This window comes from Rana temporaria, chromosome 1 (assembly GCF_905171775.1).
Source record: "Rana temporaria chromosome 1, aRanTem1.1, whole genome shotgun sequence".
Lineage (NCBI taxonomy): Eukaryota > Metazoa > Chordata > Amphibia > Anura > Ranidae > Rana > Rana temporaria.
Genome location: NC_053489.1, coordinates 272,423,083 through 272,444,672, shown reverse-complemented (window position 1 = coordinate 272,444,672; position 21,590 = coordinate 272,423,083). Strand labels below are relative to the sequence as shown.

General features: G+C 43.4%; 1 protein-coding gene across 1 annotated transcript in view; it reads right to left on the bottom strand.

Moving 5' to 3' along the window:
- SLC28A3 (solute carrier family 28 member 3) overlaps positions 1-15,785 on the bottom strand; it is a 106,442-nt gene extending 90,657 nt beyond the window's left edge. Inside the window, exon 1 of the mRNA XM_040355523.1 lies at positions 15,534-15,785. Coding sequence (XP_040211457.1) covers positions 15,534-15,593 — 60 coding nt within the window. The 5' untranslated portion in view covers positions 15,594-15,785. The remainder of the gene's footprint in view (positions 1-15,533) is intronic.
- Between the last annotated feature and the right edge of the window lie 5,805 nt (positions 15,786-21,590).

Genomic DNA, 21,590 nt, shown 5'->3' with positions numbered 1-21,590 from the left:
GTCGGGCGCTATTGTAAATTTAGGGGGCGTCTAAGCCATAGTTGGGCTCAGACTCTGTTAATTGTATTTAAATTTGCCTCTGTTCTGGCTGTGGTATTGCTCGGTAGAACTTTTCCCTTGTCACCTGTAGGTGGCGTTACCACTTCAGACCCGTGTTGGAACTTGGGCGAACCATGGTGTGTTAAGTGACCCTTCTTGGCAGCAGCCCAGTGGGAGTGGTGCCCCGCTGTGCATGCTGGGAAGGGGTACTTAAGGGGCAGATGCCGTTTTCTGGGGTCCTTCACCTCATGGCCCTCCTGGCGCGAGGTGGGTGTGCGTGATTTCAGTCTCGGGACCACGCTGGTCTGAGACTGTGTTCCTATCAAGTAGGCCCAGCTATGCTGGCTGGGGCCTATGGTTCTGCAGGGGATCCCAAGCTGTCCATCCAAGTGGAGGAAGCTTCTTAGCGAAGGAAACCAGGGGAGGACCTGCCCTGGAATAGACAAGCAAGGCAAGCTGATGTCTTGGGATAGGCCTGGTAACCTCGTTAAGGAAAATTGTCTTACAGTCCGCCGGATTGGCTTAAAGGCTCGTTGGCTGTAAGGCAGGAAGTTCGGGACTTTAAATCCTGTGGCATGATTTGGAAAGGCACACACCTGTCTATATAAGGTCTCGCAGTTAACAGTGCTTGTTAGAGCACAAAACAAGCTATGAAGTCGAAGAAATAGTCTGTTGACCTCCAAGACAGGATCGATCTGGGGATGGGTACAGAATTTTTTTTGCAGCATTGAAGGTCCCATTGAGCACAGTGGCCTCCATCATCTGTAAATGGAAACGTTTGGAATCATCAGGACTCTTCTTAGACCCGGCTGCCTGGCCAAACAGAGCAATCGGGGGAGAAGGGCCTTAGTCAGGAAGGTGACCAAAAACCTGATAGTCACTCTGACAGAGCTCCAGCATTTCTCTGTGGAGAGAGGAGAACCTTCCAGAAGAACAACCATCTCTGCAGCATTCCACCAAGCAGGCCTGTATGGTAGAGTGGCTAGATGGAAGCCACTCCTTAGTAAAAGGCACATAACAGCCCACCTGGAGTTTTCCAAAAGGCACCCAAAAGACTCTCAGACCATAAGAAACAAAATTCTCGGGTTTGGACGAAAACCAGGCAACGCTCATCATCTGGCCAATACCATCCCTACATGTTAAGCATGGTGGGGGCAGCATCATGCTATGTGGATGTTTTTCAGTGGCAGGAACTGGGAGACTTGTCAAGATCAAGGGAAAGATGAACGCAGCAATGTACAGAGAAATCCTTGATGAAAACCTACTCCACAGCACTTTGGACCTCAGATTGGTTTATCTTCCAACAGGACAACAACCCTAAGCCCAGACTTGAACCTGATTGACCATCTCTGTAGAGATCTGAAAATAGCATACCAACGTTTCCCATCCAACCTGATGGAGCTTGAGGCCTTGTACACACGGCCGAGGAACTCGACGTGCCAAACACGGCGAGTTCAGCCCTGAAGCCGCCGAGGAGCTCGGCGGGCCGAGTTCTCCCATAGAACAACGAGAAAATAGAGAACATGTTCTCTATTTTCTCGACGAGTTCCTCGGCGGCTCCATCGGGCTGAAAGTGTACACACGACAGAGTTTCTCGGCAGAATCCGGCTCTGACCGAGTTTCTCACTGAATTCTGCCGAGAAACTCTGTCGTGTGTACGAGGCCTAAGAGGTCCTGCAAAGAAGAATGGGAGAAAACTGCTCAAAAATAGGTGTGCCAAGCTTGTAGCATTATATTAAGAAAGACTTGAGGCTGTAATTGGTGCCCAAGGAGCTTCACCAAAGTATAGAGCAAAGGCTGTAAATACTGTACTTATGTACATGTGATTTTTTTCATTTTTTATTTTGAAAAGCTTTGTAAAGATTTCAAACAAACTTCTATTACATTGTCATTATGCGGTATTGTTTGTAGACTTTTAGGGAAAATAATTAATTGAATCTATTTTGGAATAAGGCTGTAACATAACAAAACATGGAAAAAGTGAAGTGCTGTGAATACTTTCCGGAAGCACTGTATATTAAGTCTCCAAATGCCTCATCTCCTACAATTTAAACAGGCTAATGTGGGCCTTCACAAATTGTCATTGTAAATTTTCCTCCCCGTGGTGGCTGAGGTGCAAAAAAAACATAAAATCACCTAAAATGTAATAAGCACCAATATCAATGGTTAAAAAACTTGGTTGGCATCCACCAAGGGAAACATCGCAATAGAAAAGTAGAAGCATGATCGGGAATGCAGAAGCAGCTTGACCCTCGTATGCTTTCTGTCCCTATGCTTTCAGTCCCTAAGACACTGCCAGAAGACATGCATCTTAATATGTATAAATTGGACAGTGTGTATGAGGCCTATAAGCAGCTGGAGAGGCAAGAATGGCTTGTAATACTCTTTTACTGCTTGTTGAGATTATGTAAATCATTTGACATTCTTAGCTTGGGCACAGGGGCACTGTAAAATTCATGTCTACATACGTTACTGTTGCCTCCTTCAGTAGAGCTCCTTAAAAAGTGTGTGATGAAGGGAATGTTCTGGTTAGCCGTTCCTCTGCTAGCATGCACAGAAGTGTTACAGACATTTAAGAACAGTCAGGCTCCTAGCTTTTGCTAAATAGTCATGGCAGCCTCCATGTTTATCTTAGGCCTCTTACACACGACCAGTTTCCTCGGCAGAATTCAGCTTCCGACCGAGTTTCTGGCTGAATTCTGCCGAGAAACCCGGCCGTGTGTACACTTTCGGCCGAGGAAGCCGACGAGGAGCTCGGCGAGGAAATAGAGAACATGTTCTCTATTTCCTCGTTGTTCTATGGGAGCTCTCGCCCCGCCGAGCTCCTCGGCGGCTTCAGTGCTGAACTGGCCGAGGAACTCGATGTGTTTGGCACGTCGAGTTCCTCGGCCGTGTGTACGAGGCCTCAGGATAAGTTGTCTTTAAATTGTAAATATTATCTGGACATTTTTAACCCTATCAAAAACAATATTTTTTTGTAGAAAATTATTTTGAATTATGGTGATTACTGTAGGTTTCCACAGCTCCTATATTTCTACAACTGCTTTTTGTTTTTTTTTGATATGTAATTAAAGGTTACCCTGAGGCGAGCCCTGGACAAATTTTCATTACAGAATTACAGGACTGGACAAGACACAACACCACAATGTTATGTATAACAATTTGAAACAAAAGTAACTTTGTTAAAAATAAAAAATAGTTTTCTCTTCCTTGTGTGTTAATTGGCATGCAATAAGCAGCCATTGTTGAACTATGGCCACACTGTGTAAGGTATTGCTGGTTATGTAGGTTTAATTAAGACAGTCTGCAAAAAAAAAGTAAAATAGATATTAATTTCAATTGCCTGCTCTTCACACTCCCTGCTTTGCTGCAGACAGTAGAAATATGTCAGCTCGGTTTTACTAAATACTAATTTGCACCATCGATGGATGATTTTACATTGCATGAAGTATGCATGTATACTTTTCGTATACCTTTGTCAAATTAAAGCTGAATTTCAGCATAACAGATGTAGCACTATGATGTTTAGGCAGGGTGGCTATTAAATGTATCTGGCCATTGATAGTTGCCTTGGCCAATTGATAGGAGGTCAATTGATTTCACCCTAATTCTGGAATTGCTGCGCTTCTCTCTTTTGTCACTAGATGACCGGGTATCTGGTGGCATTGGATAAGACAAGGGCATTGCAAGGGCAGATTAGGAATGAATGGGGTGTCTCAGCCAATGGTCAGGGATGTTTTTGGGTTGCTTGGCCTGCTGGGAGAGCCTATTTATTTGGGTGAAGTCAGGTGATCGGGGTTCTGTGCCACCTGGATGGCTGTCTGGGTGGACGTGTGTTGTTTTGCCCCAGGCTGCTAGGCCAGAGACCAGAGGGTTATACCGAGGACATCTGGCTGCTAGGCTGTCTGAGGGCCTATCCAGAATCAAGAAAGCAGCGTAGGGTTGGGATTGCAGCTTGCAGTCCAACCAGAAGTAACAGTTCTGTTTCAAGATTGTTGCAACTCATGCAGTGGTGTCTAGCTGGATGCCTTTCCCTGCATGAATGTCTACCTATAGAAGTTTCAGAGTCTACCAATTGACATTGCATCTACTTAAGGGTGTCCTGGTTCCAACCCTTTCTCCCACAGTTCTGTTCAAGAGACAATAAATCTCTTTGTATTCAAGAAGTGTCTGGCGCCCATCAATCTACATTACATTACACCCACCATGCCTTTTAACCCACTCTACACAGAAGGATGTCAGCTTGTCCATAACCCTGGAGGTCACCATTAGACCTCAAGGGGCCCGTGACCTCGCTACACAAAGAAAGTCCATGTAAAATGTCCAAATAAAATAAAATATTTGTAGATCAGGAGTAAGCAACCCTTGAGAGGTGGAGATCTACATGAACAACGTGAAAGAGATCAAAGGTCACTGGAGTTTGTCAGCCTTATTTTTTTTTTTTAAATGAACTAGCAAGGTCTAACTAAATAGTAAGGAAAACTTACTATAAACTTACACTGCCTTAAAAGACAGTATAATTCAGTAGAGCAGTGGACAGTGTCAGCAGGGCAGAGGTTGGTGTCAGTAGGGTAGTGGATGATGTTAGTAGGGCAAAGGTTGGTGTCAGTAGGGCAGTAGATGGTGTTAGTAGGGCAGGGGACTTTGTCAGTAGGGCAGAGATCGGTGTCAGAATGTTTTTATTTTTAATATTTCTTTTTTTACAGTTTTAATTTAAAAAAAAATAAGAAGCCCCATTGGGGAGCTTTGATTAAATATCAGGAGTCTAAACAGACCCATGATGTCTCACTTTTGAGACAGAGAAAGGACTGAGTTCAGACATTCTCAAGCCCCTTTCTCTGCAGCCCCAGCTGTACTGTATAGTAAAGGAATGGGAAGTTCTCTGTGCTAAGCAGCAGTTTACTATGCTTAAGTTATGAATGAACACAGTGAGGGATTGGTACAAGTAAATGCTTCCCCTCCTGTCCCAATGCTGGGTTGTGGTCTACCCGTCACCTACCCACAACCGATTGGTGGATCACGATTCAACTGGTTGCCGACCTCCACGGTATGACCTTTTATAGAGCAGTTTTTTTTAGCTAGTTTAGGGTGTAGGGTGTATGATGTATACCTTGCTTTTCTTCCTTTCCCACAGCCACCTGTCCACACAGGCCACACTTTGTTCCTTATGTAGCATTACCCCCATTGGAGCTGCTGGATTTTTGGGTGGCGTGTTACCTCGTGGCTCCTCTGAAATTCCTAGGGGTGAATGATGCGTATTGCATGTAGTAGAAGTAAAGGAATGTCCAGACAGGTGCTCTTTGCTGTGCTCTTTATTACCCAGCCGGTTAAAAAACAGTAAAATTTGTGGTGAGGAAAGTAAAGCTGAAGAAGATAGGAGAATAGCAGATTCAGGCGTAATGATAGAAAACAGTCCTGCTCCCAAACGTAACACTTCTCTTCACCACTCCCGCCGGAATGGGTTTAGTGTACCCGCACAGGCCTCTCTCACTGACCTGGCAGCCGGAGTATCACTCGGACAATTGTAGGATGAAGTCTCTGCCACAGACCCTCCTCAATGAGCCTCAGAAGATACCTCTGCCACAGGTCCCCTCTGGGTTGAATTACTGGAAATATGCCTCCTTAATTGAGTTATGTCTGGATCTCCTTCAACTTGCCGCCCAGGTACCGACTGACAGGTGATCAATCCCTCGGTGTCCGGCTACCTTGATCCCCGGTGGTTCATCAAGGCCCCTTTGGACCACCAGCCTCTCAATGGCACTCCTCAGACCGACTCCCCACCAAACAGCAGTACAGCTTGGGATCTTCAAAAGTGGGAACCCAGTCACTCACTGGGTCCCCGTCGCTGTTTAGATGCTCCGGTTCAGCATGGCCCAGGAACACCGCATTGGCACGCACGCCCCGGCCAGGTAGGCCATAACGCCGGGGCGCCGTGATGTGGCCACCCTTAGGGTGGGTGCCACACTGGATGAAGAAGACCCAGAACCAATGGCGTCTGCCCCATAAATACCCCTCCCCAGCATGCACAGCGAGGACAAACCCCCATGATTGGCTGCTGGGAAGAGCATCCAAACCTTGACTCCACTGCTGCCACCTGCAGCATCGGGGCTGGAAGAACACCCCAGCACAGCAGAGTTAACATGACAGCCAAACAAATAGTGTGTTGGTAGATGTTGTTCCTGAATTGAATAATGTTTTATATAAAGGGACTGAATAACATTTAGCAGTTCTAGGCTGCAATTTGCTATTTTACAAGAAGCTTGGAGTATTCGTATTGAATACAGGCACATTTACTATAGAATTAGCAGGGTGATCTGTGTCATGTTTGCTACTTGGCTCTAGAACATGAGAAAGCTTGACTTTAGCCAGGCGCAAAAACATTGTGAATATTGTTAATGGTTATCCAGATTCACTAATCAGTGAAGGCGTGAATATAGGATTAGCACATTTTGTAATTAACTACTAGCTTTTATAAACATTATCAGCCTCAGAGGCATAAGCTCACATCTCTGCACGTTCGCAACCTGCAGACGTGTCGGGATACCATTAATTCCTAATGGCAACTCCATGCAATTTCAGGCTTGCTAAACCGCATGGTGCCTTCTAAAAAGAGTCAGGGACTTCTTTCCCCACGTTTCTCGCAGGTAGGGCAGCCCATTAAAACGAATAGGCTGCTCTACCCAGGACGTGCACACACAAATGTAAATTACTCTTTGCAATTTTTATCAAATATGTCTGCATGGGAAAATTCTGAGTGTTAGGTATATAAGCAGGTGCTTACAAGAGGGTTCTGAGTTAGCCTAGATTCAGACTAGTGCGATTTTAGACATCGCATGTGATTTGAACCCGCAACGCAGGTGCAGATCACATGCGATGTCTGAGCAATGCGTGTTCAGCCATACAGTTGTGCAGGGGCTGTTTTTTCCCTGCACTGGAATCGGATCACATGGGTGTTCTCACCTATGCGATCTGATTCCTGTACGAATTCACAGTTCGCACTGTGATCTGTGAACCATTCTGGGGGCTGTCATTAACAATGTATTGACATCCGCAGCAGTTCGCAGAGGGCAGTGCCAACTGCCTGCAGGAGAGATGCGATGCGGGAACTGGCGCTGTAATCACGCTGGTTCCTACATCGCACTAGTCTGAACCTAGGCTTTATGATTTTTTTTCTTGCTGTGTTCATGACCTCAAGTTAACTGCCTGGGGCCCACGCTATAGCCGAATGACGGCTACAGCGCGGACCTGAAAATCCAAGTGGACGTCAATTGACGTCCGCCCCTTTTGGCGCTCCCGAGCCGTGTTGGCCGTGTCCCTTGGATTTATTTATAGCACTGATCGCAGTAAATGTGCCCAGTAAGCAAGTGGTTAGGGAAGTCAATCAGGTGCAAATTGTTACCATGTCTTATAACTGCACTGTGTCCCCAGATTGACCTGCTGAGCTGGTGTTTGAGAAGGAAGAGTTGACACTGCTGGCCAGGTTTTCCTTCTCTTTTTCAGTAGCCCTCTGCAGGTCATTCCATATAAATAGGGTTTACTAAGTGCCCTAGAAACTGTTGTGGAAAGCCTGCCAAAATGCAGCTATTACTCTGTCGGAGTGGATCACCCCCTTGAGGGGGTGATGGGAGTACAGTTAGTGCCGGTTCACACAGGGGCAACCCGACTTACAGCACGACTTTGCAAGGCAACTTCAGCGCAACTTCAGCGCGACTTGGAGCAACTTACAATGTGACTTAAAGTTGCCTCCAGGACAGGCGACTTTGCCAGTGGCCAATCACAGAATAATCAGCTCTGTGGGAGGGAGGGGTTTGCCTGAGTAAACAATTTTATTTTCCTGTAAAGTTGCTTCAGTTAAGACAGTGATCCGACTTTGGAGGCAACTTCCATTGAAATCAATGGGTACAAGTTGCCTAAAAGTTGCCTAGAAGTCGCCTTGAAGTAGTACAGAAACCTTTTCTGAAATCGGAGCGACTTCAGTAGTGTACATTAAGACAGCTCTCATTCACTTCAATGGAATTTCTCATGTCGCGTGACTTGGGGAGACACACGTCGAATCCCAAGTTGCTGTAGTGTGAACCGGCACTTAGGGTTTCCAGTGGGGTCTGAAACCTGCAGACACTTATGGACTTACTGCCTTGTAGGGCTGCACGATTTTGGAAAAAATTTGAATCACAATGCTTTTGCTTAGAATAAAGATCACGATTCTAGGCGTAACATCATCTTTCACATTATACAAAAAATTGGGCTAACTTTGCTGTTTAGTTTTTTAAAATTAATTAAAGTGTATTTTTTCCACCAAAAATTGCATTTGAAAGACCGCTGCACAAATACAGTGTGACATAAAATATTGCAACGACCGCCATTTTATTCTCTAGGGTCTCTGCTAAAACACATATATAATGTTTGGTGGTTCTAAGTAATTTCCTTGCAAAAATAATGATTTTAACTTGTAAGCAACAAATGTCAGAAAAAGGCTAAGCCCCCTTTCACACTTATACGACTTCAAAGTTGCGTGATTTTACCGCGATTTTGCCGCGATTCGCGGCCGCGATTTCAATGAATGCCTGTGTAAGTGCCATCAAAATCGGACCAAAGTAGTGCAAGAACTACTCTGAAGTAGGCACAACTTAAAGTCGTGCCAGTATGAATGTTAGTCATTGAAAATAATGGAGAATGACTTGTCATACGATTTTGCAGTCCAAAATCGTGAGACAAGTCGTATAAGTGTGAAAGGAGTCTTTAAGTGGTTAAAGTGGAACTTCAGTAATTTATTTAATCTTTCCATCTATTAAATCTTCTGCCCTTGTTGTTTTAACTTTGGATAGTAAAACATTTTTCTTTCTGACAGTAAATACCTTATACAGCCCACTGTCTTTTTCTTGTCTGGTAAAAAGCCCAGGCTTATGATATCATGCACAGCTCTCTCTCCCACTCGTGAGAGTTTTCCAGGAAGGGGGGGGAATCAAAAGAGGGTCAATGAGAACTGCAGAGCTGGAGGTGTGCCTCTGTGTCTGTGTATATCCAGGAAGTGAACAGGCAGCAGCTTCAGCTACCCATAGTTAAAATGGCTGCAGCCAGACTCAGTGGAGGGAGATTTCTGCAGCCTATTTGGCCAGTACAGAATCACAGTATATAGAAAATAATATGCAAAGTGGTTGGAGGGAAGCTTCAGAATGGCAAAGATGTTTTTATTACAAATTATGTGAGCAGATTGCAGTTCCTCTTTAAACTGCCTTCATTTACAGACTGAAGTTCTTCCCTTGGATCTAAAACAGGCGTCTCCAAACTATAGCCCATCAGTTGTTCAGGAACAATTCCCACCGTGCCTAGTCATGTCTGTGAATGTCAGAGTTTTACAATGCTTTATAAGAAATGTAGTTTTGCAACAGCTGGAGGGCTGTAGTTTGTAGATCCCTGATCAAAAAGAACCAAATGTTACATTGTTTATAGTTATTGCTCAGCACTGAGCAATGTTGATAAAAAATGTTTTTGGACAGCTGCGAGTGGGCAGAGAATAGCTCTGCACTGTTTACAAAGAATTGTGTAAATGCCAAATTAAGATCGTGAGGGAGTTGAATCGAGATTGCGATTTTATAGGATTAATTGTGCAGCTCTACTTGTGAGTATATTTACTGGTTCGTGGACTTTAAGGGGTTGCTGCTACCTCTTGTGGATTACTGCTTAAATTGACTCTTGCCTTGAAAGGATTGCTTTTATGGACTTTGCTATCTGCCTAATGTACAGTTTGTTTATATCGAGCACTGGAGAACTTTGTATGGGAAAGTGTGTGGAAGAAATCCTTGTCTCCTACTTCAGCAAAAATTCTGTATTTGTTCATCTAAACTGCCTGGTCTGAAATCACTAAAGGAGTGAATGCACAGCTTATGAAAAGAACAAGGCTTACAACAATGGGACTGATGTTAGAGAAGATACAGTATAGAGTTTAACAAGCAGAATTTTGTCCAGGGGAAGGTAGAGTGCCGTTGCTAATGACTATCATATTTGTGTCACTTGCTTAAGCAGCCAACCAGCCAGGAAATGGGTGATATGGCAAAGCAAAGATACTCTGGCAGTGAAGGGGTGTTATGCTTGGCCCCTTATTAGTGGCTAGTTCCCCATATACTAGGACCAACCCCTTGTATCACAGAGAACCTAGGGACCTAGGGCTGCTGATAAGCCAGTACAACTGTAAATTTAAGTTGTCTGAGCTGTAGTTTAGCTCAGAATGATTATGCCAAATTATTGGTTTCTGTTCCAGTTCAGCTGCGCTGCACATTTTCCACTTGATTGTGGGTGTCGCTGTCACCAGGAGTCAAGGTTGGAAATGCAGTGAGTTGGGTGTATTGAGTGCCTCTTTGCCCAGAAGCAGCCCAGTGGGCATGGTCTCTGCCGCTGTGCATTCTGGGAGGGGGTACTTAAGGGACAGACATCGTTCTGGCGGGGTCTTCCAGTCCTGACCTGATGGCCCTCCTGGCCTCAGGGATGTGTTAACAGTCTTTTGGCCTCAGGGTCTGCTGGCTCGAGGCTCCGCTACTGAGAGTAGGCCCAGGAGTTTCTGGGGCCTACTTGTCCAGGGATGGTCCTGTGCTGTATTGCCTGCGGGAAGAAGACGAGAAATTGGGGACTCAATTGGAGGACGCATCCTGGCCCATTTAATTCACGGTGCTGCCGACTGGCTGAAATATCCTGGCACCGTGTAGCTGTATCTTCTTTGAAACTTTACAAAGTATGTGTGTGGTTTCTCCTGTGGCAGAGGACTGTGTAAAGACTCTACGGCACTCATCAAGTCTGTGGCTGAGACTTTTGAATGAGCTTCGCACCGGCTGCTAGGTCAGTTAGAGAGGCCTATCCGGTGGTTGCTGAATCCAGCGTGGAAACGATCTGTCCTCTGGATCTATGAACATACTTGTGATCCGTAAAGCAAGGTACCTGAATCTCCCCTAACCCTCCATCCCTCTGATGGAATTTGTTTAATAAAACCCTTGAAGAAAAGAAACTAAGTGTTGGTGCGGACATTTGTAATAACTCTTCAAGGAGGACCCCTAAAGCCTCGTACACACGATCAGTCCATCCGATGAAAACGGTCTGAAGGACAGTCGTCTTAGGTTAACCGATGAAGCTGACTGATGGTCCGTCACGCGTACACACCATAGGTTAAATAACCGATCGTGTCAGAACGCGGTGACGTAAAACACAATGAGGTGCTGAAAAAAAAGTTCAATGCTTCCAAGCATGCGTCGACTTGATTCTGAGCATGCGTGGATTTTTAACTGATGGACGTGCCTACTAACGATCGTTTTTTTTCTATCGGTTGGGTATCCATCGGTTAAATTTAAAACAAGATTGCTTTTTTTTAACCTATTAATAAATAACCTATGGGGCCTACACACGATCGGTTTGGTCCGATGAAAATGGTCCATCAGACCGTTCTCATCGGTTTGACCGATCGTGTGTACGCGAAGACCCTGGTGAACAGTAAGGTAACGGCAGGCCCAAATCTAATCCAGCAGCTCCTGCGGGCGTAGTGCTACATATTGTTTAGCTACAATCTGCTGATTACAAAAAGTAGATTTCCTTCATCATAAATAAATATTTCCTAAATGATCTCTTTACCCATATACAGCATAAACATGATCCAACGTATACTGTATATGTGTATAATTCTTTCTTGAGAAGAGGTGACTGGAGTGCTGCAATTCAAAATATTTGTATTTTTCTGCAGATCACTAATTAACCTAATCGTTAAAAACAAGAATCACTATATTTAGGGCATATTCCGTTAGTGAAAGTTCACAATATCTTTTGGTTTGCAATTTAATATTTACAAAGCATGTTGTAATGTTTGACTAACTGCTCATTGCACGTCTTCCATTCTGCCCACTAATCATATCTGATTTACGATTACTGTTCTCTAAAGTTTACCATTAGTTGCATCATTGCTGATAGATTCTACTTTATTTTTTTTGTAATAAAGTCACTTAAGTCACATGACCAGTTTTCCCGGCAGGAAAACTGCCAGGAGAGCTTTTGGCCGGGAATCCCGGCCGTGTGTATGCTCCCTAGCAGTTTTCCCGACAGGAAAAAAATAGAGAACTTGCTCTCTATTTTCCCATCGGGATTCCCGGCAGAGTGTTTCCTGCCGAGAAAAACGGTCGTCTGTATGCTTACCTGAAGGGGAAATAAACCGGTAGCATAGAACGTAATTTAGGCGGCTCGTCGTAGTCTTTGACGTCACTGCGTTCTTGCCATTCAAAAGAATGACAGGTCTTTTGTGTGGCTGTGTGTATACACGGCTTTTCAAGGCAAGCTTGGCAGGAATCCCGTCGGGAAAACTGACGGTTTTCAAACAGACGGGATTCCTGGCCGTGTGTACAGGGCTTTAGAGTCACAAATTACATAGCACGAAATTGAGATTGCAGGGGCATTCTTTTGGAAAACACAAGAATATTTGTTAAGACAGAGAAATAATTAGTGTACACATACAAATGGGAAATGTAACTATTCAGAACAGAGTCAGGAATTTAACTCTGACACCTACAGATTATTATTATTATTATTATTATTATACAGGATTTATATAGCGCCAACAATTTGTGCAGCGCTTCACAACATGAGGGCAGACAGTACAGTTACAATTCAATTCAATACAGGAGGAATCAGAGGACCCTACTCCTTACAGATGCCTGCAAATATTAATAAATAGTTACCTGCTACAAAAAAAATCTGGGGTATTTTAAAGGGGTTGTAAAGGTACAATTTTTCTTTCCTAAATAGCTTCCTTTACCTTAGTGCAGTCCTCCTTCACTTACCTCATCCTTCCATTTTGCTTTTAAATGTCCTTATTTCTTCTGAGAAATCCTCACTTCCTGTTCTTCTGTCTGTAACTCCACACAGTAATGCGAGGCTTTCTCCCTGGTGTGGAGTGTCGTGCTCGACCCCTCCCTTGGACTACAGGAGAGTCAGGACACTCTCTACATTGCAGATAGAGAAAGGAGCTGTGTGTTAGAGAGCGTCCTGACTCTCCTGTTGTCCAAGGGAGGGGGCGAGCACGACGCTCCACACCAGGGAGAAAGCCTTGCATTACTGTGTGGAGTTACAGACAGAAGAACAGGAAGTGAGGATTTCTCAGAAGAAATAAGGACATTTAAAAGCAAAATGGAAGGATGAGGTAAGTGAAGGAGGACTGCACTGCACTAGGTAACGGAAGCTATTTAGGAAAAAACATTTTTTACAACCCCTTTAAGTTTAAAATATTAGCCTTGGTAGAGAAAATCAAGTTCCAGCCCTCTTGCTACGTCTGCTTTCTTACTGACTATGAGTAATGTGGAATTGGGTAAGAGGGGCCGGGCTGATTTAGTTTCCTGAATGAACTTAAAAAATTGCACCAAAATGGCACCAAAAAAATTGCACCAAAGCAGCCTATCAATGACTGCATTGAATTCCTACTGAGAGTTTAATATGTTTATTGACATGGTGGTATGGATTTACTTAAAATGCTGGCAGATGCATATTTACTTTAAGATATGAATGTTTCAATCGGGATCCAAAAATGCACATTAAAATGGATCATATATATTAATGTCATTTATAAAAAAAAATAGACACTTTGCAGTATCAGTACCATACAAACATGCCTGCATATATAAGATTGGATAAACTCATGTAACGATACCTAAATATTACAATATAAACGATAATGCATACACACTTCACTGTAAAATCTACACTCTAATTGTATTCTCGTTTCCTATAGAATGTTTCATGCTGACAGGTCTGCATATGTGAAACTGACATAAATAACAATAAATAACTCTACAATAAACTCCAAAACTTCAACAGACAAACATGAGTATATACTGTGGAGCAGATCCACAAAGAATTTACGCTGGCGTATCTTTGTTTTGTATCCACAAAACAAGATACGCCTGAAGCTGTGCTAGATCCGACTGGCGTACGCCTTAGTATGCCGACGGATCTAAGGTGCATATTTACACTGGCTGCTAGGTGGCGTTTCCGTCGATTTTCGCATCGAGTATGCAAACTAGCTAGATACAGCGATCCACGAACGTACGTCCGACCGGCGCATTTTTTTACCTCGTTTCTGTAAGGCTTTTTTCGGCGTATAGTTACCCCTGCTATATGAGGCGTATCCTATGTTAATTATGGCCGTCGTTCCCGTGTCAAATTTTTTATTTTTTACGTCGTTTGCGTAAGTCGTTCGCGAATAGGGCTTTGCGTAGAATGACGTTCACGTCGTAATGTCACGGCTTGTTGCGGGTTAATTTCGAGCATGCGCACTGGGATACCCCCACGGACGGCGCATGCGCCGTTAAAAAAAAAAGTAATTTACTTTGGGTCAAGACGTATTTACATAAAACACACCCCCATCACATTCATTTGAATTGCGCACCCTTACGCCGCCAAAGTTACACTACACCGCCGTGTATACTTACGGCGCAAATATTTTCAGGATCAGGAAATTACGCTGTAAGTTACGGCGGCGTAGTGTATCAGAGATACGCTACGCCGGACGCAACAATGCGCTCGGGTACGTGGATCTGGCCCTGTGTGTATATATATATATATATATATATATATATATATATATATATACACAGAGCTTTTTTTCTCAGAAAATAGGTGCAGGAACTCAACCACGACCCGTTCAGATTTCACAAACAGTAGAAGGGTCTTAAAGGGGCATTAAATACCAGAATTGCTTTACATACAGAGTGCAGAGTTCAGGGGGTTACAAAGCTGTCACTTGTAAACACAGAAACCAGACTTCTGTGTTTACAAGTGATTGTGGTGAGCAGCACCAAAGGGTCTGAGCCAGAGGTGGTGGAACTGAGTTCCCCCAAGTTCCCCCTAAAAAAGCCCTGATATATATATATACACACACATGGGGGGGGAGTACAATATAGAGTATATTATTCCTTATCTGCAATATTTTCTTTTAAATCTTAGTTCATACTTAGAAAACATTTATTTCTTTTTTCTCACTTATGCGTTGAGACGCATGTAGCAGAATTAATATACCCCCTCCCTGTTCCAGCAGCACATGGCACAGTGACATCATTACACACAGTGCACACTTCTCTACTAGTGGATGCAAGGCAACTCCTCTCCTTGGTAAGCTGACCCATTTGGCAAAACGTATGAATGTACAAGTCGTGACAAAGAGCTGGCAGCTTGAAAACACGAGAGCCTTTGGCATTTTATACAGCTCTATTGTATCCTTTATATTTATTATAACTGTGTTGCTTGCTGACATAAAAACAACACAGACGCACCTGTTTCTCTCTTGCTTAGTACACCTGTACATTTACAAGAAAGGTAACTTCATTTTTCTTTTAATTCACATTTAATACTTAATCCAGCTAATTAAACTTGCTAGTTTGATATTATACAATCAAAGCATATTCTTTTACAGCTTGATAGAATAACAATATATTGATTTTCTATAATCAGAATATATGTATAGCTTGACTTACCTGAAAGGCAACATTGCTAATGCCATTTCCCCCAGCATACGTTTTCTCATTGAGCTCCATGTCTCTGGCAGCAGCTTTCAGTACAGAAAAGTAAATGTCCAGAGCAAAGAAGTGATTGTTGCATGAAGTGAGGACAGAGGTTTACCTGCCTGCAACCACTCCCAGCTTGTATTCTCTTTCCCTGCTCCACCTATTAAGAAGTATAATTGCTCATTCTCAGACAGATTGACAAATAATGTAAATTGCCCATTTGCATATAAAGATGGGAACCAATGTGTCATGATTTCTTTTCTCGGCTGTAAGAAGGAATTCATTGCAATTGTCACGTACAAGTGAAAAGCTTCGCTTACAAGTAACTTGTGCAAATGCTCACTTTCATCACTTAGTGGTTTTCATCAAGGCTGGACGTTTCCAAATAAGGAAATGTAATGACACACTTGTGTTTACACACACTATGATGTAATCAGACCACACAGAATATTATCTATGAATCCCTAAATGTAGAAAAGGTCACTGGTGATTCAACCCCCTCCACCAGCATCTATCCATAAGACCCCTTTCACACTAGGGTGATTTTTCCGGTGCCTATAAAGCGCCGGAAAAACGCCTCTCATGTCTCCCCAGTGTGAAAGCCTTCCGAAGCGCCTGAAAAGGGCTTTCAAAGTGCTGGAACATGGGCGCTTTTAACCTTTTCTTCGGCTGCTAGCGGGGGTTAAAAGCGCACCTCTAGCAACCAAAAAGTGCCGCTAAAACGAGCGATACTTTACTGTTAACGGACATGCTGCCCCAGTGTGAAAGGGTTTTAAACATCAAAATTAGGATATACAGTATCTCACAAAAGTGAGTACACTGCTCGCATTTTTGTAAATATTTTATTATATCTTTTCATGTGACAACACTGAAAAAATGACACTTTGCTACAATGTAAAGTAGTTTACAGCTTGTATAACATTGTAAATTTGCTGTCCCCTCAAAATAACTCAACACACAGCCATTAATGTCTAAACTACTGGCAACAAAAGTGAGTGCACCCCTAATTGAAAATGTCCAAATTGGACCCAAAGTGTCAATGTTTTGAGTGGCCACCATTATTGTCCAGCACTGCCTTAACCATCTTGGGCATGGAGTTCCTCAGAGCTTCACAGGTTGCCACTGTAGTCCTCTTCCACTCCTCCATGATGACATCACAGAGCTGGTGAATGTTAGAGACCTTGCGCTCCTCCACCTTCCATTTGAGGATGCCCCACAGATGCTCAATAGGGTTTGGGTCTGGAGACATGCTTGGCCAGTCCATCACCTTTACCCTCAGTTTCTTTAGCAAGGCAGTGGTCGTCTTGGAGGTGTGTTTGGGGTAGTTATCATGTTGGAATACTGCCCTGCGACCCAGTGTCTTAAGGGAGGGGACCATGCTCTGCTTCAGTATGTCACAGTATATGTTGGCATTCATGGTTCCCTCAATAAACTGTAGCTCCCCAGTGCCAGCAGCACTCATGCAGCCCCAGACCATGACACTCCCACCACCATGCTTGACTGTAGACAAGACACACTTGTCTTTGTACTCCTCACCTGGTTGCCGCCACACACGCTTGACACCATCTGAACCAAACAAGTTTATTTGGTCTCATCAGACCACAGGACATGGTTCCAGTATTCCATGTCCTTAGTCTGCTTGTCTTCAGCAAACAGTTTTTGGGCTTTCTTGTGCATCATCTTTAGAAGAGGCTTCTTTCTGGGATGACAGCTATGCAGGCCAATTTGATGTAGTGTGCGGCGTATGGTCTGAGCACTGACAGGCTGACCCCCCCCACCCCTTCAACCTCTGCAGCAATGCTGGCAGCACTGATACGTCTATTTCACCAAAGGCAATCTCTGCATATGACACTGAGCACGTGCACTCAACTTCTTTCGTCGTCCATAGCGAGGCCTGTTCTGAGTGGAACCTGTCCTGTTAAACTGCTGTATGGTCTTGGCCACCGTACTGCAGATCAGTTTCAGGGTCTTGGCAATCTTCTTATAGCCTAGGCCATCTTTGTGTAGAGCAACAATTCTTTTTTTTCAGATCCTCAGGGAGTTCTTTGCTATGAGGAGCCATGTTGAACTTTCAGTGACCTATAAGTATTTCATGTGACTTATAGTCAGCAGCTCTCTCGAGGAGGAGTTGCGAACCAAGCTATCGTTGGTGTTTCGGTGGCTCGGTTCTCAGTGCAGAGATGCCGGGGGACAGCTGCAGCATAGTCTGATGTTGCATCCACCTAGTTAAGTATAAATAGAAAAAAAAAAACATATTTCTCTTTTAATGTCATAAATTGAAATAAATATTAATTTATTGTCAGCCACCTTTAGCGCAATAAGAGCTCAAGATGCCTTCCCTTTAAATTTATATGTATGTCTTCACACTGGTCCATTGTGTTTCCATTGTGGTCTTAACAATCTTGCTTGATGCAAGAATGCAACAATAACACACCTGTGTTATGTTTTTTATGCATTTTTATGCATTTTTTTAATCTCTTGACACCATAAGCACAGTAAAATCGTGGTACAATCGTGCCAACATCACATGCGTTTTCGGGCCATTATTGGCACCCTTTTCTCTATCTGCAAAATGCAGAAAACACAATTTTTGTAATCAGTTGTCAATGCACGACAACACAGGTAATACAGGCCTGCCATTTTTTCAAAGCAGAGCATCATACATACAGTTGCTCACATCTGTGCATTATTGGATGCTATAATGCAGGTGCAATGTGAATATGGCCTAAAAGCAGGATTCACACCTCTACAAGCTGTTTTTCATTTATTGTTATGTCCATTATTAACATAGCATGGGGGTGCGTTCCCTGGCTAACACTGACAGGCATCTCAGCCAATCAGGTTCACCGGTTCTGGTTACCGGTAACCTGATTGGCTGAAGCGTCATCGAGGGCGGGAGAAGACATTGAGGAACGGTGAAAGCAGGATGGCTGACCACAGAAAGGTAAGTTCCGGGCGGGGGGGGGGGGGGGGGCATTTTACAGGGCACAGTGGCAGCATTTAACAGGACACAGTGGCGCCAATTTATGGGCACAGTGGCACCAATTTATGGGCACAGTGGCACCAATTTATGGGCACAGTGGCGCTAATTGATGGGCACGGTGGTGACAATTGATGGGCACGGTGGTGACAATTGATGGGCACAGTAGTGACAATTGATCGCACAGTGGTAACAAATGATGGCACAGTGGCTGCGTTTGATGGCATGGCACAGTGGCTGCATTTGATAGCATGGCACAGTGGCGACAATTGATGGAACAGTGGCGACAATTGATGGCACAGTGGCGACAATTGATGGCATGGCACAGTGGTGACAATTGATGGGCACAGTGGCTGCATTTGATAGGCACAGTGGCTGCGTTTGATGGGCACAGTGGCTGTGTTTGACAGGCACAGTAGCTGCGTTTGATGGGCACAGTGAGGCTGAAATTGTTTTTTTTCTTTGTTTCTTTGTGCCCCCCCAAAAATGTTGAGCACCAGCTGCCACTGATACACAGCTATGTTCAAAAGCAAGGGCTAACCTGCCTAGATGCATTAAAGCACATGTGAATAGGCCAAGTAACATTAGTCTGACTTTAAAAACAAAATAGCAAAAACACTATGGCTGGCTTTACACTTACGAATCTCTGTTTTCATGCATTTTTTACTGCTTTGTACAGGTGCATTGTTATATGCTGATGTCCCTATAAAAACCCTAATAGTGCACTTTAACAAATAGAAAAATAGACAAACTTTTTTTTTGCAAATGCATGTCAACACATACACATGTCATAGATGTGAACCAGCACCATTATAAACAATTGAAAACCTCTGCATGTGCTGACAAGCATTAAAAGGTTTGTATTAAAATGCATAGGTGTGAATGGGCTTATTTGTTCATAGTGATAGAAGTGCTGATATCTTATCCATACGCTACAGAACAGAATAACATTAATTTTGAGTCATCCCTTTTATATAACTATTCCTAATCCTTCTTAATCCTTTCTAATTAGGCCAAATTTATTCCTAGATTTCCTATGACTATCACTTTCCCCTTCTAGCAGTTTTACAATGTCCCTCATAGCAACACTAGGTTTGTCTTTAATTTACCTTACTCATAATACATTGACCACGAGCTACAAATACTTCAGCTGCTGACTTTTAAAATAAGGACACTTACCTGTCTAGCGGCTCTCGGGTGCTGCCGCTGCCATTTGCGATAAGGGAATCAGGAAATGAAGCCTTTCGGCTTCACTTCCTGGTTCCCTACTGCGCATGTGCATCTATGCCCAGAAGTGGGTGCAAATACCTGTCTTAAATAGGTATCTGCACCCCCTCCCCTCTGAAAGGTGCCAAATGTGACACCAGACAGGGGGGGGGGGACCCGGACAGCGGATGTTCCATTTTTGTGTGGACCTCTGCTTTAACTGAATTTTGTTTATTTTTAAATAAGGAGTACTGGTTATGCTACAGCATACAGTACAAAGGCTTTTAGACCGCTGTGCGCTTTCAACCATATGGTATTGGTTTGGGGAAGGCCCCTTTTTGATACAGCGCAAAATTAAGTCCATAAAGACATGGCTCAACAAATTTGATGTGGAGGAACTCAAATGACCTAAATAAAGTCCTGAACTCAACCCTACTGTATACCTTTGTAATGAATTATCACACTCATTAAGAGCCAGGTCTTCTTAGATAACCTCAGTACCTGACTACAACCTTTGGCTGAATTGTCACAAATTCCCACAGGCACGCTCCAAAATCTTTTGTGAAAAGCCTTCCTAGATAGTGGAGAATGTCAAAGACTGTCTCAAAGGACGGGGGGACAACTTCCGTTTTAATGACCATGGTTTTGGAATGTGATGTCAAAAAAGCTCATATAGGTTTTATTGTTTAGATGCTCACACTTCTGGACAAAGCATTTCCTGCTTTCAGTTAAAGCTAACCTCCAAGAATAAACTTTTTAAACTTACATCGGTGCTTGGTTACATTTAATCCTTCATTGTAATAGCCTGTGCCGCATACAATCGGTGCTGGTCTCTTCTGGTACTGCTTGAGTAAATTGTCTTCTGAATACTAACACGAGAAGGGGGAGTGGGGGTCACTCATTAAATATATCCTTAATTCAGAGATTGTCTTATATTATTCTCAATCAATACAAGACCTTAAAGTGACAAGTGCTTCCGCGCTACTATAGATCCTTAAAATAAAAACACCTCAACAAATTATATACAGTGCAGCAAAATCTAGCAGTGTTTTACCAAACACAAAAATAGGAATAAAATAGTGAAAGTGATTCTGCGCAACGTATCTCACATTGCTGTGACACATAAATATAAACACAAATAAAAAATGTGAAATAACAATGAATTAGATAAATAAAAATATATACTGAATAGTCCGTGTATACAAGTGGTATAAGAGAGCTAGTCCTGCTCAAATAGTGTAACAGAATAAAGGTGCAAACCAAAATCCTAATAAAGAACCAAACAAATGGTAAATAAAAGTGATGTGGAAAAGAACCAGAACGAGTCCTTCAGTGAAAAAAATCAAATACAAATCAAATTTGTATAAAAGCTGCCAGATGATCCGATCAATATGCTGAATCAGGTGTAGAATAAGTGACTAGCAGATGAAGATCGAATCCTTCACTAGGCTCACAAGCCTCTTACCTCTAGGTAGATATAGATGAGCATCGAATCTCTCACACTGTGGCAATCCTTTAAGGGTAATCCCTGTCCTTTCTCCCCTTGAGCTGGCACCACGTCTTTACGATAAATCCGTATAATACTCCGCCCAAATAAATAAAATGGAGAGAGGGAACAGAAAAGGAACCTCCGATAGTGAAGCACAGTAAACCAGGTTGTAATTTATTCAATGAAAAAACCTGTGCTTACATTTAAAAAGTTACAAATGTGCAGCAATTTTAAAATGAGCGGCGTTCACAGCGCCGGCTTACGTCACTCCAGGTGTACGCCAATCCCTACGCGTTACGACACAACGTCACGTGTCTTCATCTGAGGCCCCAGATGAAGACACGTGACGTCG